Raw genomic sequence first — 21,388 nt, forward strand, 5'->3', positions numbered from 1 at the left:
GATATCAGAGACAGTCATTCTTTGAAGGAAAATATTTAGAACAGTATCTGCTTGAGCCAAGAGAACAAAAACAAAGTACAAGTCACAGGGCTAATTCTTGTATTGCAATGGTTTACAAAACAGAAAGTACCTGCAATGACATTTTTGGGACAGCATGGAAAATGCAAATAATAAATAACACAGTTTCTTACATTTACTTTGGCTTTTATTTGATTGCAGACAGGATGAACCAAGTGATTTAGTGTTTCAGCTTTTATTTTGTCCCATTCTTCCTGCAAACACGTCTTAAGATGTGCTGATTCATCTGACCATAATACACGTTTCCACTGTGTGATGGTCCATCATAGGAACCTCAGAGCCCAGAGAAGTTGACACCGCTTCTGAACATGGTTAACATGGTAACTGTCTGGATGGTCCTTTTCTTCTTTGGTCCTAAGCGCATGGCGTCCATTTTTCCCAAAAAAGACCTGGAATGCTGATTTATCTGACCATAATACACGTTTCCACTGTGTGATGGTCCATCCTAGATGCCTCAGAGCCCGGAGAAGTCGAAGCCGCTTCTGGACATGGTTAACATAAGGCTTCTTTTTTGCACAGTAAAGATTTCAGTGGCATTTGTGCATGTAACTCTGTATTGTTGTGCTTGACAAAGGTTTCCCAAAGTAATCCCTCACCCATGTGGTTATATCAGCTATTGTTGAGTGGCAGTTCTTGATGCAGTGCCGTCTGAGACATCAAAGATCATGGGCGTTCAGCTTAAGCTCTTGGCCTTTACTCACTGAAATTCCTCCTGATTCCTTGAATGGTTTAATGATATTATGCACTGTAGAGGGAGAGATATGCAAATCCCTTCCAATCTTTCTTTGAGGTACATTGTTTTTAAACATTTTAATGATTTTCTCACACATTTGTTGACAAACTGGAGATCCTCTGATCATCTTTGCTCATCAAAGACTCAGCCTTTCGTGGATGCTGCGTTTGTACCAAACCATGATTACAATCACCTGTTGACATCACCTGTTTGGAATCACATCAGTATTTCTTCTTCTTCTTCTTAATATTATTCCTGAAATTCAGGACTGGATGTTTATTAATAAATGAAATGAAGTTGGGCAGACAAAACATGAAATATCTTGGGTTCAGACTGTCTGCAGTCAAACAAAAAGTCAAAGTAAATGTAAGAAACACTGCATTTTTATTGTATTTGCATTTTCCATACTGTTTCAAACTTTTTTGATTTGGGGTTGCATATGTACAGTGGGGCCAAAAAGTATTTAGTCAGCCACTGATTGTGCAAGTTCTCCTACTTAGAAAGATGAGAGAGGTCTGTAATTTTCATCATAGGTACACTTCAACTATGAGAGACAAAATGAGGGAAAAAAAATCCAGGAAATCACATTGTAGGATTTTTAAAGAATTTATTTGTAAATTATGGTGGAAAATAAGTATTTGGTCAATAACAAAAGTTCAACTCAATACTTTGTAACATAACCTTTGACATAACCAATGACAGAGGTCAAACCTTTCCTGTAAGTCTTCACCAGGTTTGCACACACTGTAGCTGGTATTTTGGCCCATTCCTCCATGCAGATCTCCTCTAGAGCAGTGATGTTTTGGGGCTGTCGCTGGGCAACACGGACTTTCAACTCCCTCCACAAACTTTCTATGGGGTTGAGGTCTGGCTGGCTAGGCCACTCCAGGACCTTGAAATGCTTTTTACGGAGCCACTCCTTCGTTGCCCGAGCGGTGTGTTTGGGATCATTGTCATGCTGGAAGACCCAGCCACGTTCCATCTTCAATGCTCTCACTGATGGAAGGAGGTTTTGGCTTAAAATCTCACGATACATGGCCCCGTTCATTCTTCCCTTAACACGGATCAGTCGTCCTGTCCCCTTTGCAGAAAACAGCCCCAAAGCATGATGTTTCCACCCCCATGCTTCACAGTAGGTATGGTCTTCTTGGGATGCAACTCAGCATTCTTCTTCCTTCAAACACGAGGAGTTGAGTTTTTACCAAAAAGTTCCATTTTGGTTTCATCTGACCACATGATATTCTCCCAATCCTCTTCTGGATCATCCATATGCTCTCTGGCAAACTTCAGACGGGCCTGGACATACCGGCTTAAGCAGGGGGGCACGCCTGGCACTGCAGGATTTGAGTCCCTCTTGGCGTAGTGTGTTACTGATGGTAGCCTTTATTACTTTGGTCCCAGCTCTCTGCAGGTCATTCATCAGGTCCCTCCGTGTAGTTCTCGGATTTTTGCTCACCGTTCTCATAATCATTTTGACCCCACGGGATGAGATCTTGCGTGGGGCCCCAGATCGAGGGAGATTATCAATGGTCTTGTATGTCTTCCATTTTCTTACAATTGCTCCCACAGTTGATTTATTCACACCAACCTGTTTGCCTAGTGTAGATTCACTCTTCCCAGCCTGGTGCAGGTCTACAATTTTCTTCCTGGTGTCCTTCGACAGCTCTTTGGTCTTGGCCATGGTTGAGTTTGGAGTCTGACTGTTTGAGGCTGTGGACAGGTGTCTTTTATACAGATAACGAGGTCAAACAGGTGCCATTAATACAGGTAACGAGTGGAGGACAGAAGAGCTTCTTAAAGAAGAAGTTACAGGTCTGTGAGAGCCAGAAATCTTGCTTGTTTGTGGGTGACCAAATACTTATTTTCCACCATAATTTACAAATAAATTCTTAAAAAATCCTACAATGTGATTTCCTGGATTTTTTTTTCTCATTTTGTCTCTCATAGTTGAAGTGTACCTATGATGAGAATTACAGACCTCTCTCATCTTTCTAAGTAGGAGAACTTGCACAATCAGTGGCTGACTAAATACTTTTTGGCCCCACTGTATATTATTTTTATATTCATATACATAAAAAATTCACACAACACACGTAGCATTATGCAGAATAACAATTTATTTTAAAGTTACAAAATATTTAAGAAAGCTTATTTTATTTTACATACACTGTACAGAGATGACATGTTTAACTAGTTGCAATAACAGCTAGAAATAAGTTTTATTACATAGAAAATTATGGAATTAAATATAAAAAGACTGCTGTACAAAATAAAAAAGTCATGAGCTAAAATGAAATTCATGTTGTACCCTGATACAGTGATTAGGCCTCTTAAAAGTATTATTTTTTTACACATATAATAGCACTGTCACTGTATTATCATAATTAAAATATTGGCCTCTTTGGTTCCATTAGGTACACACACATTTTTTTTTTTTACAAAACTACTATTGCTATTATAAAAATAACTTTTCTCAATGGCAGTTCTCTTGATTTTTTTAAATGTTTTTTTTTTATATTTCTGCAACTTTTCAGTGCAAACGTTTGAACAATCATCCACTTTGGAAAACAAGTGAACGATCACATTTCAAGTATCTATATATCAAGAGTCAAAGATTAGCAGAAGAAAACACTTGGTCTGAAACATCCGAACTATACATTGCATAGGTTATGCGGCACTTTATATTTTTAGAGACGATGAGTGAGGGTAAGGGTAGGTGCACCTCTTGATGATCCTTTTAAAGGAATTTCAATAAGCAAGTGCTATCAGTTGTGCATTTTAAGCATTTTTGCAAGTGCTGTACCACCAGCTGGTCAGAAATGATGTCTTTACGGATGCTGACGGCATCGATGAACCAGCTTAAACATCACAACACTTTACCTGTTGGCCCTCAGTCCTCGCCAGTGTTGTCCAGGAGGCCAATAACAGTTGCATTTCCTTACCCGACTGATATGGAACAATGCCGCAAGTTAATTTTGCAATGTCAGTGAAGTTGCCATTTAGAGTTAATGAAGACTTTGACTTAATGGAATGATTTGTCAGACACATGGCCTTTGAAATGCTTTTCAAGTGCTGATGTTTTGAAGTGTAAAGGACATCGATATGTCGGTGCTTTTACCAGTCTTGAAGTGTTGTTGCTAAGTACTCATAGCAGTGGGCAATATCAGCCTGTCCCAAGTCAGACAAATCCCTGTCACTAGACCATTTATAAATGGCAAAATAGACAAACCTTTTGGTCATAACCATTCCATTCTTTTTCAATGCCTTTGCGTTCATAGAACGGAATATAATTGCTGTGTATCTGATGCTCACCACTGCTCCATGCTCACACATCAGTGTGTGATTGTACAATCTGATATACATATAATAACATGTATTGAAATGCATGTGGTACACATGGATCATAACTTGTTTGTAGTGTCCCGAATTGCATTCTGTAGTTCTATCCTCAGGCGCAGCCGCATTCCTCGACGATCATGTTCGGGACGTCCCGTTTGACGATGTTGTACTCGTCGTCAAAATAGAGCATGGACATGGTACTCAGCTTGGTGGGAATGCAACAGGAATTGACAGAGCCTGGGGTAATGCCACGCATCCGGTACTGATTCACTACCGCTGTGTGGAAAGAAGAGGCGGAGCCTGGCACACCTGCCATGTAAGCGGGACAGCTGCCATCGCAATAGTTGCCATAGTAGCCGGCAGGTGCAATGATCCAGTCGTTCCAGCCTATGAGTCTGAAATCGATGTAGAACTGCTGTCTGCAGCACAGTCCGCCGTTGCTGCCGTCGCATTCTAGGCCACGCTTTTGGATGCGGTGTTTCCCCTCAGCCTGACGTGCCCGCACAACCAGGAAAGGTCGGTGAGAAGGATCCCCCGTGTCTACGAGAACAGGCACTACGTTTGCGACCTCGCAACCCTCGCAATGCACATCCAAGTCCTGCCGCCGACCGCCTTTCCCCAAGGCTGTCCTGACCGTCTCTGACATAGGGAACGTATGCCAGCCACTGCGCTTCAACTCCAGTCGCTTTTCAACCCATCTATCCTGGCCACCCGGGTCCTTGTAGTACAATCTCACCGTCACCTTTCGGCGCACACCTTTCTCCAGACCGGAGGGCAGAAGCTTGAAGTAGAGCCATAGGGTGGCCTGAAGAACAAACAAGTTCTGATTGCCCTCGTTGGAGATCAGGAAGTAAAGGCTGGACTTCAGTAATGTTGGGTCATCTGCTGGGAACAAAACAATAAATGTTAGTTGAAAGCAAAGATGGGGACTCGATATATATATATATATAAATACATGCATGTCCGCACATATTTTGATATTTTAATTTGTGACACAAATTAATGGAATACCCTACATAGTGCACTTCACAGGAACAACTGGTATGAATGGAATGCTCCCACAGAATTGATGCTAATGGTTGAAAGACCGCTTTCTGAACCAATCAATCAGACTTTCTGATTCTAATTTTTTAGTAAGAAATGCTGATATTTGCATTTATTCAGTTTGCGTCACACAGATGATGTGTCAATGAAACGCTTGATTGGCTTTCTAACGAGTTCGTGTTTTACTTCATAACCGGGAAAAGTTTGGAGGATTTTAATAATAAGCACATTTACAAAATAACGAATTATATTCCTAATGGGACACACGGTTATAAATGTAATAGCATCTCAAAGAACATAAGCTAAGATAAGCAGTGGTTATGATTTTTTGCTGTGTTTTGGATTTTGGCCGCTGTGCCGTGATTTATCGCACGCTTTTGTTTTGAAATGAAAACAAAACATATCAGTTTAAGCTTTTAACTGGTACCTTCTTGTTATGAAAAATTACATTCATTTGCACAATGACTAGGAAAGTAAAGGCACTAAATAAAACGGCAAAATACAGTTGCTAATCTGTTGTTGCTTTTTTATCTGAACTTACATATTATTTGTTTATTTCTAGGCTACATTTCCAAAATATGTTTTGTGTAGATTATATTGACTCATGCCTTGACTCAGACTCTAGCCTAAAGACTCGTGACTTGACTCAGACTCTAGCCTAAAGACTCGTGACTTGACTCGGACTCTAGCCTAAAGACTTGTGACTTGACTCGGACTCTAGCCTAAAGACTTGTGACTTGACTCAGACTCTAGTCTAAAGACTTGTGACTTGACTCAGACTCTAGCCTAAAGACTCGTGACTTGACTCAGACTTTAGTCTAAAGACTCGTGACTTGACTCGGACTCTAGCCTAAAGACTCGTGACTTGACTCAGACTCTAGTCTAAAGACTTGTGACTTGACTCGGACTCTAGCCTAAAGACTTGTGAATTGACTCGGACTCTAGCCTAAAGACTCTTGACTTGACTTGGACTCTAGCCTAAAGACTCATGACTTGACTCGGACTCTAGCCTAAAGACTCGTGACTTGACTCGGACTCTAGCCTAAAGACTCGTGACTTGACTCGGACTCGTATTTTGTGACTTGTGAACATCTCTGGTTGAAAAACATGCATTTAATTGATACTATAAGAAATCACTGCATGTCCTACAGTTTAATTCCTGTAGATTTTTGGTGGATTTAATGTTTAATGTGGATTAAATGTTTGCTATTGCTCTGCTTACCACATGGCAACCCACACAGGGTTAGATTCCTAGATTCCTTGAATGATCCCTCATTTTACTGATATTGCTTAAGGGCTTGTTTTTTGTGATCATTAAGTAACTACTTTCAACACTTGTGAAGCAATGTTCAGCAAATGCTACTAGCCAAAAAATTATATAGTCTACTGTATAATTATTACATTAAAATGTGTCACTTAATGCATAAAATGCATTTTATTGTCTTAGTAAACCGAAAAAATGACTGTATCAAACACTAAATACACATTGAAACACAAACTGCAAAGGAAACATTTAGTTAATCAGACAATAGTGATGTGAAATGTACTGTATAAACTTTACAGCATGACACACTGCATTAAAATTAACTACAAAACTACAGTGTCTTACACATAGTAAATTAATTGTTGCCTTGGGTCCGCTCCCTAAAAAGGACGAGCTCCCAGAAAACAAAAGAATGCTAGCATCGTGCACCAGCACCCCCTGAAGCAAATTAATGCTCATGCGCAGGTGACTGTCAATCAAAAGAGCTTGACACATCAATCATCCGTGCCTCCATGCCCCCTCTGCTGGCCAAAATAGAAACACAGAAGGACATGACTCCTAACATGACTCACTGAATCCATTCACGTCGAGCCACGTTACGCCGCGATCGACAGGAGCCTGGGTAGGCCACTGCACTTACAACACTCGCAGCTGCCTCAACCTGTTCCTACCTGCGTGTCTCCAACAAAACATAGCTAGTAATCCGCTACACTTATTATTCAACAATGCAGAGGCCTTCTGACCACATGCTGCTACACTACTTCAAAGATGAAAGCAGATCAGTGAGGCTTGAACGTAGCTACTACACCCAACCGATCCCTCCTAGAACAGGGATTCATTGGCGTCAGTGGTTGTCAGTTGTGTCACATTTATGTTGATTGAACTTTGCATACATTTACATTTGAATATTTTTGACACTTTGAGTCACTGACGAACAACAAGTCTGTGATGAGCTAAAATGCTTTACCTCTGATAAGGTAGAGAAAAAAGTAGAAACCATTTACATGACATTATTAATTAAACTACATTCTAAATTAAACTAAGTTACAAAACAGTAGGTTCAACATAAACAAAATGCTACCTATATTAGTGTTTGTGCTTTTTAATGATAATAAGCCTACATATTCCTCTTTGATATTTAAATTCTTGTATTCATACCTACATATGTATATGTCAGTTCTAATCTATATTATTATTATCTCCATACACCGATCAGCCATAACATTAAAACCACCTCCTTGTTTCTACACTCACTGTCCATTTTATCAGCTCCACTTATCATATAGAAGCACTTTGTAGTTCTACAATTACTGACTGTAGTCCATCTGTTTCTCTGCATGCTTTGTTAGCCCCCTTTCATGCTGTTCTTCAATGGTCAGGACTCTCCCAGGACCACCACAGAGCAAGTATTATTTAGGTGGTGGATCATTCTCAGCACTGCAGTGACACTGACATGGTGGTGGTGTGTTAGTGTGTGTTGTGCTGGTATGAGTGGATCAGATCACTGTCCACTCTATTAGACACTCCTACTAGTTGGTCCACCTTGTAGATGTAAAGTCAGAGATGACCGCTCATCTATTGCTGCTGTTTGAGTTGGTAATCTTCTAGACCTTCATCAGTGGTCACAGGACGCTGCCCACGGGCGCTGTTGGCTGGATATATTTTTGGTTGGTGGACTATTCTCAGTCCAGCAGTGACAGTGAGGTGTTTAAAAACTCTCAGCGCTGCTGTGTCTGATCCACTCATACCAGCACAACACACACTAACACACCACCACCATGTCAGTGTCAGTGCAGTGCTGAGAATAATCCACCACCTAAATAATACCTACTCTGTGGTGGTCCTGACCATTGAAGAACAGCATAAAAGGGGGCTAACAAAGTATGCAGAGAAACAGATGGACTACAGTCGGTAATTGTAGAACTACAAAGTGCTTCTATATGATAAGTGGAGCTGATATAATGGACAGTGAGTGTAGAAACAAGGAGGTGGTTTTAATGTTACGGCTGATCGGTGTATTGTTGGTCATATTGTCTATACATACACACATAACCGATATATTGTATATATTTATAACTATAACGATAACTTTATCTCTATATTTATACATATATGTATATATTGTTTATACGAATAGATACACTACTGCTTCTATTATTATTAATGTACCAGATGCACAATTAGCTCATACTTTTTTTGCATACCATATATTGTATATATGCGCATTGTACATCTATCTATCTATCTATCTATCTATCTATCTATCTATCTATCTATCTATCTATCTATCTATCTATCTATCTATCTATCTATCTATCTATCTATCTATCTATCTATGTATGGGTGCTGAGTAAGCTAACTCTACTATCAATCAGACAAGCAAATAGAAAAACTAACTCACAATGTATAAATTTTGCATACATGTAGGAATTGATTGGTCACTTAAAAAAATTGCAGCACTTTAATGGGCTCAGACCCAGTTGGCTGTAGAGGCAAATTGTGGGTTCTGCCCTTGGGGTTCATTGAGTTCACAGTGAGTGTGGTGGAAAAACCTGCAGGCTCCTGCAGCCTTGGAGACTGACAGCGCAATACGCTCTCTGAGGTATTAGACATGTGCCCTCTGTATAAAAAGAGTAATCAGGAAAAATAGAAGCAATACTGTGCCATGTTTAAGATATTTCAATAAGCATATACTTAATTACTACACCCAAGTGCTGGGTGGTATAATCATATTCTATGGCATCTCTTGGTGTGAGGAGCAGAGCTGCCCATGGCTGGCACATGCTGAATAAGTTGAATTACCTTGTTTGCTAACTAATTAGCTGAGGTCAGTATTAACAGCTTGCCTCATAAAATGGCTTGTTTCTCTGACATTCTGGCAGTGTGGTAAGGGCTTTATCCAAACTCAACCCTGCCCAGTCTGAATTGTCTGTTTTTGGTCGCTGGCTGGAACCCAGTCTCTCAGTAGTTCCAACACTCGGACACAGTTAAAGCTCAGGGGGAATAAAATACAGCCTTGGAGATACAGCTCAAGATGTTAACAGGAATGTAGATGGATATGAGTAAATTATTAGCAGTTTTCTAACTGGCATGTTTAGCAGCATGTTTTTTAACCTCTAACTGATAGCAGCATGACATGTGCAATAAGATGTGTCATTGCCTGCTTCAACAACTTATCTTCAATATAAATGACATGAAGACAGAGGACTAATGAAATAGTCACTAATATATTGAGATAAAGTCTCAAAGTGGCCATATTATCCCTTGCCCATACTCTGACTGGGCACTCTCACCTTCAGCTAAGCTGAACCACAGATGGGCAATCAGGACTGTCTAGCCAACTCCATAGGAGGCAAAGGAAACAGGGGTTGATTACCAGCTCTCATTAACACTTTACATTTTTATCAAAGCCCTAATGACATTGCCATTTCGTGTGGGCTAAGATTTGGTATAATGTGAAATATGCCAAATGCTTTCATGTTTAGTTCAGCACTAGAGACATCTAAGAGTTTAAACCCAACCAGGATTTCATCAGGAAGACATCTCACCTGCATCTGCAGTACACAGTGTGTAAAAATAGTTCACATTAGTGAGTCGCTAACCCTTAGCAATCCCTTTTAGAAGCATTAAAACACAGTAACAACAAAGTTTGGCAAGCTAAATTACATTAAATCCAATGCTTGAAGTTCAACACAGTAGATAAAAATGGGGAACACCAACTACAACAGTCTACAAGCAAAGATTGTGTACAATATGGCACAATAGTAATAGTGCCTGAGAACTGGGGGGTTGAATCACGGGCTGGGCTTACAAATACAGAAGGTACGTGGCGTTAAATGAACTTAGCTATTGGGAGAATTTCTATTAGTGCACCCGTAGTGCCAGTCTCAAGTCTGGATAAACAAAGATTTTATACAATATGGCATAACAGTAATAGTGCCTGAGATGTGGAGGGTTGAATCCCGGGCTGTGCTTACAAATCTAGAAGGCACAAATGGCATTACTAGAACCTAGATCTTGGGAGGACTTTTATTTGTGCACCCTTAGTGCCAGTCCCAAGTCTGGATAAATAGGATGGTTGTGTTAGGCAGGGCATCCAGCATATAAAAAGTGACGTTGCTGTGGCAGCTGCTAATGGGAGCAACCAAAAGTAATTATTCATATTAAATTCATAATAATTAGGTTCTATGTTAAACATGCGTTTGGGGCTGCACGGTGGCTAAGTAGGTAGCACTGTCGATCCCCAGGTGGGGCGGTCCGGGTCCTTTTTGTGTGGAGTTTGCATGTTCTCCCCGTGTCTGTGTGGGTTTACTCCGGGTGCTCCGGTTTTTCTTTCACAGTCCAAAGACATGCAAGTGAGGTGAATTGGAGATACTAAACCTATATACAGTATATACAGTATATACAGTATATAACCTTGTGAACTGATGAACCTTGTGTAATGAGTAACTACCGTTCCTGTCATGAATGTAACCAAAGTGTAAAACATGACGTTAAAATACTAATAAACAAACAAACAAACAAACATAAACATGCGTTTGCCAAGAATATGCGTCCTTTTAATGGTAAACAAAGTAGAAAGCCCATAGTTACTATATAGGCAGTCTCTCCAGTCTCTAATTGCCAACTAACTCCAAATATATGAAACGTTCACATGACAATATTTCTTTCCCAAAATTAATTAATTAAATTAAAATAATAATAATAATTATATGCATTTATTATGCATATAAAGAATAATTTCATAAAGAATGTTAGGCTTTAACTGGACTTTTAACCAAATGGTCTCATTCTAATGCTTCACTGCAGTTTGCTCTCATGCTTGAAATGCTTCTTGTGAATTGCTTGGCCACATCAATACATCCAGGAACATAGCTTGCTGTCTGATTACCTTCTGAAATTCTGCCAGTCCCCAAACACTGTAGACTCTAATTTCCAAAACAGGGTCAGATTTCAACAAAACAATGATTTACCATAAGGCTCAATTCAGCTGGAGTATGACTGACAATGCCTGATGAAATAGCAGGTCCAGTTGCAAACCCCTCACTCCATGAATGCTGCGCCATAATGAATAACGTCAAATAATAAAGCCTAATTCTACGCAGCAGGCTGGATGTTAAGAGTTCAGCGAGTCCGAATAGCTCTCGACAAATGAGAAGCATACATCTCTCGCTTCGCTCCTGTGCCTACGGGACACAAAATCCTTCTGAAACGGCCCACAGAACAGACTTAACAGTGAAGTGAGGCTGGCAGCTGTCCTCACCTGTATCTTGGCAGGCTTCTCAGCTCTATCTGCCCCTCTATAGTAGGGTGTGAAATGCAAGCCAACCTTATGCTCAATAAAACCACTGCACCACCTTAAGTCATTAGAGGAAAACATCCCATAATGAAACAGAATGAATGAGTCTTCATCCTGCAACTGCTCTGATTGCTCACCGATCACTTATATGATCCAGGAAACTATACAGGATGCATGTATGCCACTCAGAGCAAAATGCCTTGGGAGCTTGTCCCAAAGCCATGCCCTGGCTGGCAGCCTCCGCTCTAGGGGTTAGCACCAGCTGGCCCTGAAGCAGAAGGGGTCCAGAGAGCAGGGATTGAAGCCAGTTTCGTGACACAATGTTGCTTGAAGGTTAAAAGGGTTTGCTGCATAATGGGTAAAAATGCAAAGCGGCCCGGGTTTGCTTTGATATTTTAAAAGCATTCTTTCATTCTTCGCAGAACTGCGATATGAGCCGACCATCCCCTGCAACAGCCTCTGTCACCCCCCACCCCCCCCATGACTCAAATGTCTCATTCATTATTCCGAGTGAATTCTTTTTTTGTTCCCAATGTTGATATATTGTGTTTAGTAAGAACGCATATTGTTCTATCAATAATTACTACCTCTTTGTTCCCTTGTCATGAGCGTGTTCAGATTATTCTTGGAATAGAAAGAAGGATCAGAAACCAGCCATGCTGTGCTGATTAGGTGTTACGTTTAGGAGATAGTGGACTCAGTTTGAAAAGCATTGTTCTTAATCCTTCCCTTCACAGCCATGAAAAGTAAGAAAATTAAGGTGTTCTGTGATTTTGTGACAGGTAACAATTGTATTGAGAACGATAGGTATGGACTGTATAAACATTTTCTGTATACGTGGATGTACTTTTAGAAAGTGTGTTGTAACTTTTCTGCTAAGTTTACTTTAGTTTTTAGGCAAATTGAACTTTTATTACATGTAGCAGATTTAATAAGGGATAGTTTTTACCTGTACTGTTACTTCATTGACTTCAGCTGTCTTCTGATTATTATTATTTTTGCAGCTAAACCTTTTCTACATACATAAAGTGCAATTCAGAGACAGAACACTTATTTTCACATGTGTACAGTTAATGTACAGTAAATAGGGTGATTTTTAGAATTCAGTCTGTGTTTCAATATACAGTAGACCCTTGACTTACAAATTTAATTGGTTCCGAAAGGCTGTTCTTAAGTCAAAATGTTCGTTAGTTAAACCTATTTTTCCCATAAGAAATAATGTAAACAGAATTAATCCGTGCCAGACCTCCCAAACCTCCTCCTTACCTAACCTTTCTAATGTCTTAAATTGTCTTTTTAGTTTCCTTAATCTTAAATTATAGAATAGACATTACTGTAATAAACAATAATAAACAACACTACACAGTAGTACTGTACATAAAACACACATCACATTTCAGTACAGTACGTGTGCTTTACTATACACCATAATACATGTCCTTCCTTTTTTTATAAAATGTATCTACCAGAAACAGTAACTCATATTTCTCTTTTATTTCCTTCTTTATTTCAATAGTGTTGTATTTTGTAGGTGTAATTGCACGAAAGAAAGAATACTTTACTCAGCGATTTCCTTCTTCTCTCTCACTCACTACCCCTCTGTCTGATACACAGTGACAGCTACTGGCCGGAGTAATTATACAAAAACGAATAGTAATAGATTTGTTCTTTTTCTCACACTACGCTTTTTCTGCACCTTCTTTCAGACCATTTTACAAAATATAAAGAAAACACAGCAAAAACACTGTCCGCTGTCCGAATGTTCACTCACTGTATATACAGTGTATCACAAAAGTGAGTACACCCCTTAAATTTCTGCAGATATTTAAGTATATCTTTTCATGGGACAACACTGACAAAATGACACTTTGACACAATGAAAAGTATTCTGTGTGCAGCTTATATAACAGTGTAAATTTATTCTTCCCTCAAAATAACTCAATATACAGCCATTAATGTCTAAACCACCGGCAACAAAAGTGAGTACACCCCTAAGAGACTACACCCCTAAATGTCCAAATTGAGCACTGCTTGTCATTTTCCCTCCAAAATGTCATGTGATTTGTTAGTGTTACTAGGTCTCAGGTGTGCATAGGGAGCAGGTGTGTTCAATTTAGTAGTACAGCTCTCACACTCTCTCATACTGGTCACTGAAAGTTCCAACATGGCACCTCATGGCAAAGAACTCTCTGAGGATCTTAAAAGACGAATTGTTGCGCTACATGAAGATGGCCAAGGCTACAAGAAGATTGCCAACACCCTGAAACTGAGCTGCAGCACAGTGGCCAAGATCATCCAGCGTTTTAAAAGAGCAGGGTCCACTCAGAACAGACCTTGCGTTGGTCGTCCAAAGAAGCTGAGTGCACGTGCTCAGCGTCACATCCAACTGCTGTCTTTGAAAGATAGGTGCAGGAGTGCTGTCAGCATTGCTGCAGAGATTGAAAAGGTGGGGGGTCAGCCTGTCAGTGCTCAGACCATACGCCGCACACTACATCAAATTGGTCTGCATGGCTGTCACCCCAGAAGGAAGCCTCTTCTGAAGTCTCTACACAAGAAAGCCCGCAAACAGTTTGCTGAAGACATGTCAACAAAGGACATGGATTACTGAAACCATGTCCTATGGTCTGATGAGATTGTTTGGTTCAGATGGTCTCAAGCATGTGTGGCGGCAATCAGGTGAGGAGTACAAAGATAAGTGTGTCATGCCTACAGTCAAGCATGGTGGTGGGAATGCCATAATCTGGGGCTGCATGAGTGCAGCAGGTGTTGGGGAGTTACATTTCATTGAGGGACACATGAACTCCAATATGTACTGTGAAATACTGAAGCAGAGCATGATCCCCTCCCTCCGGAAACTGGGTCGCAGGGCAGTGTTCCAGCATGATAATGACCCCAAACACACCTCTAAGACGGCCACTGCTTTATTGAAGAGGCTGAGGGTAAAGGTGATGGACTGGCCAAGCATGTCTCCAGACCTAAACCCAATAGAACATCTTTGGGGCATCCTCAACCGGAAGGTGGAGGAGCGCAAAGTCTCCAATATCCGCCAGCTCCGTGATGTCGTCATGGAGGAGTGGAAAAGCATTCCAGTGGCAACCTGTGAAGCTCTGGTAAACTCCATGCCCAGGAGAGTTAAGGCAGTTCTGGGAAATAATGGTGGCCACACAAAATATTGACACTTCAGGAACTTTCACTACGGGGTGTACTCACTTTTGTTGCCGGTGGTTTAGACATTAATGGCTGTATATTGAGTTATTTTGAGGGAAGAATAAATTTACACTGTTATATAAGCTGCACACAGGCTACTTTTCATTGTGTCAAAGTGTCATTTTGTCAGTGTTGTCCCATGAAAAGATATACTTAAATATCTGCAGAAATGTGAGGGGTGTACTCACTTTTGTGATACACTGTATATATATATATATATATAGAGAGAGAGAGAGAGAGACAGAGAGAGAGAGAGAGTTGGAGTGAACTTGTTCGTGACGTGTTTTGCGAATTTCGGTTCGTAATTCGAAATTTGTTCGTACGTTAAGTTGAAAAAGATCGTTTATAACCCAAAATGTTCGTATGGTAAACTGTTCGTAACCCAAGGGTGTACTGTATTTATAATAATAAAATGGTCCTTTTAACTACTACAAGATTGACCTTTTGTCGTTTAGATGCCCATAGCACTAAACCTTGTAACTAAAATTTTAATTTGACAGCCTTATCTATGATAACATTAACCATGTTACCTATCTATATCTATAGATTACTGCACAGGTAACTAAAATGTACATATTGGTTTTATATATATTTTGTTGATGCATTTTCCCCTTTTTCTAATTTTTTAGCGCGTCCAATTGCGTCATGCTTCCTCTCCACCAATGCCAATCCCCGCTCTGACTGAGGAGAACAAAGCTAACCCACAGCCCCTGACACGTAGGCAGCAGCTGTATGCATTTTGTCACCTACACTTTGATGAGTGCAATGCTCTGTGAGCATTGCAGGGCACAAGTCAATTACATCAACAAAGGAAACCTAAATTAAAACAAAAAATCATGTAATTGTGATTTTTTAGTATATTGTGTCATCAACTGTCAATAATCAAAGCTTTGATACTGAAACTGGATAAGAACTGGGAAAATGGGGTTTACACTTATTGCAGTTACAAGTGTTCACAGAGAGATGTTCATACAGTGTCACATAAAACTAAAGATGATGGGGTGTTCCAAATATATAAGGTGAGCAGGTCTCTTATTTTGGTCCTGCATAGTTCTGGCCTACATGTAGCACTGACATTTCAGGTGTATATTATGCTGGCCCAGAAAAGACTTGTTTGTAATCTGTTTGAGAAGAACTACAGTATATTTATTTATTTAATAATTTATTTTTGCTAGGCAAAGCATAGTGCATTTGTTTAGGAAGGAATTTTATTCATTCTAATCTACCAATCACATCCTAAATGTATGAGCGTGTTGACACATTTCCTCAAACAAAAAAGATTTAAAATAAAAAATGCATTTAAGAAGGGTAAATGCATAGAAGGTAAGAGCAGTTGTCAGGGCAGACAAGTACGCTAACAGTTTTATGATCTTTACTTATTTCAACATTAAAATTGAGGTCTGTGTTAATCATTTATGTGATACAGATGTGTTTCATAAAGATAGGGTTATAATGTGAAAATACCCCTTAAAGTATTTCATACAACAATACATTATTTAGCATGTTAAATGAATGTAGGTCAATGTCTGATGAATTTTAAGGATACAATGAAGTGTTTATTTACCGCAAAGTATATTTTATTATATTCAACATGGATAAAATCATGCTTAACATGGATACAATTATGTTAATCATGGATAACATCATGTTGACATGCCTAAATTCGTTTAGGAACCACATTACAATATATAGTGAAGGCTTTTGTCAGTTGATTGACATTAGACCATTTTACATAACTTAAAAACAATGCTATATTGTATTCCAATTTCAACTCTTAAAATCATTTAGTATTTGTGACATTATAATGGGGTAGGTATGTTTAAACATGCTGGTTCAATTATTATTGTCATATGCTATGACAAATATTTTTACCAGTTTCATTTAAAATACACTAAGGATTTACAGTCCTTCTACAACAGAGATTGAAACATTTTGGATAGTTATAACTTACTTTAAAATATAATACTTTATCAATGTGTACTTGTCCAATCTGTTGTAACTAAATGTTCTAGATTTATTTTCAGATTTAATGTATACAAAGTTGAAAGCTATGAAACAGATACATTTAAAAATATAGTTAATTAACAAAATGCACAAATTGTCTATGTTAGGTGTTCATCTAAAACTTATATGCACCTTGTTTGACAACACCTAGAGGTCTTTTTGGTATTGGTATTATCTGGATAGGGTGGCAAAATAAGTTTCATGTTTATATTGTATTGTTTTGTACAAAATTACTACACTAATCAAATTATTACATGAGTAAAAATGAGCTTTGTGTAAGTTATGTCAGTAAAGTAAGAAAAGTAAGTAGAAAGTAAAGGGTCATTAATTGTGATGTCACAAACCAGGATCAGCATATCATAAGTTATAATAGAGTAAAATGTGATTTAGAAACTATTTAAACATGTAAACAAGTAAAATTACAGTTAAGTTTAAAACCAGTTGTAAAGTTTTTACTTCAAGCTCATTTCCTTCGTCCCTCAATGTGATTGGTAAAGTAGAAGCACCATTTAAATGATTTGAAGGCGGCTTGTTAGTGAATTGTCCTTTGTTGTGTATGTTATATATTTATGTAGATAATAGTGATTATATTATTAGTAATTGCTATATAAGAATGCACTTATCATTGCATAATACATAACATTACCTACTTGGTTTACACCAAATGGTTTAAATTACGAATGATGACAAATGAAACAAAAAAGTGTAAAAACAAATAGAAAAAGTCTTGATTTATAAGGAAATTGCTTTATGTATGAGAGAAGAACGTATTAGGGGAATTCCTAAAGGGCAATGAGATGTTCAGAGTGATAGGCCATTTCCCTGTATTATATTAAAAATGTGTAAGAAAAATATTTATGAATTATGGGGTGTTTATTTAAAATATTTATACATATCACACCAAAAATAAAAAAAAATACAATAATAAAATTATTAGAACAATTATAATTTACATTTACAGCATTTAGCAGACGCTTTTATCCAAAGCGATTTACAGTTATGACTGAACATGATTTAAGGGTTAAGGACCTTGCTCAGGGGCCCAACAGTGGCAACTTGGCGGTGGTGGGGCTTGAACCGGCAACCTTTTGATTACTAGTCCAGTACCTTAACCATTGAGCTATCACTGCTATACAAATTTTTATTTTATTTTACAATTAAATAAATGCAAGCTTTTGCATAGATATTTTTTGGGGAAAAATGTAATGCTCCCACTTTGACAGCATCAGATTAAGATATTTGGGGTTTGGTAACCAGTAGTTCGATGAAGGTTCATCCTTCCTATTTTGGGTCCTGCTTGATTTGGGATTGATTTTCGTTTCCGTATTGTGTAAGGCAGGATTCAGACTGTTGCTACTAGTATAATAAAAAATTTTATGAGACTAAGATTATGATAAAAATGCTGAACGATGAATTGGTACAGTGGTAGCATAGTGGGTAGAGTCTTGGGCTATCAATTGAAAGGTTGGGAGTTTGAATCCTGGCTCTGCCATGCAGTCACTGTTGGGCCCTTGAGCAAGACCCTTAACCCTCTCTGCTCCAGGGGCGCCGCACAGTGGCTGACCCTGCGCTCTGACCCCAGTTTCCAAATAAGCTGGGATAAGTGATTATAGTGATGGAATATAGTGAGCAGATAATGGGTTAAACAGTCAGTTAATTTAGCATTTTTTCTTACACACTTAATACATCACAAACATACAAATGTAAAGTGTGTGAGTCGATTAACTTGTGTATCATGCATGTAGTGTGTACGTATGTATGCAAAACATCTAACCACTAGCAGCTGTATGGAATTAACCCAATTTCAAGGAAAGTCATGCTATTTTTCATTGAATGATAAAAACATACAACTAGAAGCAATGGTATGTATAGCTGATGTACTGGATTAGTGATTTAAAGGTCATGGGTTCATGTCAATTGCCAATGTTGGGTCTCTGAGCATCTGGGATAAGCTGGGATAAGTGAAGAAAGAATTCTGTTGTACTGTATGTCTGTATATGTATATATGACCAATAAAGGCATTCTATTCTATTCTATGAAGACTGTAAAATTTATCTTCCCATGATGGCACATCAAACTCTGTAGATGATGCTTAACAACATCATTGGTGTTGGTATCATTATTATTTATTTACAACCATTTATGAATTTGAATTTTATGAGTAGAAAAGGAGGACATAGATGGAAATGTAATACCAAAAGGCATCTCCCTAAAATAAATAAAATAAATGAATGTGATCCAGGTCTACAGTGTGAATTCAGATTGTAGAACAGTGACCCACCTGACTCGGCGAAGCTGATGATCTCGGAGGTCTCCTCCTGCGCCTCGTTGCTGTAAGCAGCGTGTCCATCCAGGTTGGGGATCTCGAGTCTCCCGTCCTCACGCAATTTGCCTGCGTGGAGCTTCCTCAGCGCAGTGACCATGGCCGCTTTGGGAATCGGGTGCGTGATGTTGGGTCTCTCTCTCATCTGTAATTTGCTCAGTATGTGTCTCTTGACCGCCTCCAGAAAGTCCGTGTCCACGGTGTCGGCGGGGTCGGGACGGCCGATGCCGCACGAAGCGCACGATTCCCGAGACGCGGAGTGCGCGTCGGTGGCGAAGCATCCTACAGAGAGCAGGCTCACCATCAGATAGCGACACAGCATCACACGCTTCATCGCCTTCATCTTCTCTTCAGCTCGCCGATCGTCTTCAATAATGCCAACTCGGTTTCCGCACCGGTTTGTTTACTTTGCATTCACAGGAGTAAATCGACGCCGTGCAGCCACATGAGATATTTAAACAACGAGCTTCATCTGATCTACAAGCAGTCCGGATTTCCAGCGGATCTTCTGGAGAGAGCTCTGCGCGTCATGTCTTCAGTCATTCCGAAGGATGGAGATGTTGGATAACTTCAAGCTAGATTGGGAATGAAAGCCAGGCTTCTGTAGGAACAACAGGCGCTTTATGGTTGACATATCCTCCCCCTAATCAGTGCGAAAAGTCAAGCATATCAGCAATCAAAGCGCAGTGTCCGGCTGATTGTCCACTTATAAACGCGCTCCGAGGTCAGACCGGTGTCGTGTCCCTGCCTGATAGCACCTTTTATTCGTCTGTAATTTCAATCCGCGGATCCCGATGTGTTCGAATTAGGGTTATAAAGGTACAGGAGTCTGAGCAAATACGACGTTCCACTTTCCTTTGCGATCCCACTACTGAAAGCCGCCTGGCGCGGAAACTTTTTTATAGATGGAACCACGTGGGCCGCTCTGCCAACAGTAAGCAAGAACAGATTAATGTGTGTGTGTGTGTGTGTGTGTGTGTGAAGGCGAGAAAAGCATCGCATCAGCTGAGAGTGACACATCGACACCCCTGCCTGTAATAAACACTAAAATGTGAAAATGTGTTGAATTTCAATTATTTGGCAACGTTTTATTTGCATTAGACTTCTTTATGTAATCCACTTAATGTTTACATTGACTGACATGCAACCTGTAAATCCAACCTACACATTAATTTTAATAAGCACATTTTACACAAAATGTAAATACAGTGGTACCTTGAATTTCAATTATTTGGCAACGCTTTATTTGCATGGCACTTCTTTATGTAATTCACTCAATGTTTAAATTGACTGACATGCAACCTGTAAATCCAACTTATCCATTATCTTTAATAAGTAAGTACATTTTACACAAAATGTAAATACAGTGGTACCTTGAATTTCAATTATTTGGCAACACTTTATTTGCATTGCACTTCTTTATGTAATTCACTCAATGTTTAAATTGACTGACATGCAACCTGTAAATCCAACTTATCCATTATCTTTAATAAGTAAGTACATTTTACACAAAATGTAAATACAGTGGTACCTTGAATTTCAATTATTTGGCAACACTTTATTTGCATTGCACCTCTTTATGTAATTCACTCAATGTTTAAATTGACTGACATGCAACCTGTAAATCCAACTTATCCATTAACTTTAATAAGCACATTTTACACAAAATGTAAATACAACGTCAATAACGCAACGTCAATTGGTTCTGGGACTGGCGTTGAGTTTCAAGGTATTTTTCCCCACAAGGATGTATGGGAAAACCTATTAATGCGTTCCATGGTCCAGTGGACTTGCATATATTTTAGGCTTATGTAAAATGATGGGGTTGTATGCAGCCACCGTTGAGTCCTTGAGCAAGGCCCTGAACCCTCTCTGCTCCAGGGGTGCCGTACGATGGCTGACCTTGCGCTCTGACCCCAGCTTCCAAACAAGCTGGGATATGCGAAGAAAGAATTTCATTGTACTGTACAACTGTATATGTATATATGACAAATAAAGTATATCTATATATCTATCTATAAAAACACTGAAATAAAAAGCTGATTCTTACAATTTCTCAGACCCCCGAGCTGTAACACAAGTTTAAAAGTGAAACAG

General features: G+C 39.2%; 1 protein-coding gene across 1 annotated transcript; it reads right to left on the reverse strand.

The window, feature by feature from the left end:
• Window positions 1–4,079: 4,079 nt before the first annotated feature.
• Window positions 4,080–19,634, reverse strand: inhbb (inhibin subunit beta B). Its single transcript, XM_063005825.1, has 2 exons — window positions 19,250–19,634; window positions 4,080–5,032 (listed from the first exon to the last, which is right to left on the reverse strand). The coding sequence occupies exons 1-2, from the start codon at window positions 19,632–19,634 to the stop codon at window positions 4,260–4,262; spliced, it is 1,158 nt and encodes a 385-aa protein (XP_062861895.1). The 3' UTR covers window positions 4,080–4,259.
• Window positions 19,635–21,388: the final 1,754 nt, after the last annotated feature.

Source organism: Trichomycterus rosablanca, chromosome 12, assembly GCF_030014385.1.
Source record: "Trichomycterus rosablanca isolate fTriRos1 chromosome 12, fTriRos1.hap1, whole genome shotgun sequence".
NCBI lineage: Eukaryota > Metazoa > Chordata > Actinopteri > Siluriformes > Trichomycteridae > Trichomycterus > Trichomycterus rosablanca.

Bases quoted from the DNA above. Each gene is read 5' to 3' on its own strand.
- inhbb (XM_063005825.1), bottom strand. From the start codon at position 19,634: ATGAAGGCGATGAAGCGTGTGATGCTGTGTCGCTATCTGATGGTGAGC. The intron at 5,033-19,249 runs GTGGGTCACTGT...TGTTCCCAGCAG, and splicing joins CATCAGCTTCGCCGAGTCAG to ATGACCCAACATTACTGAAG.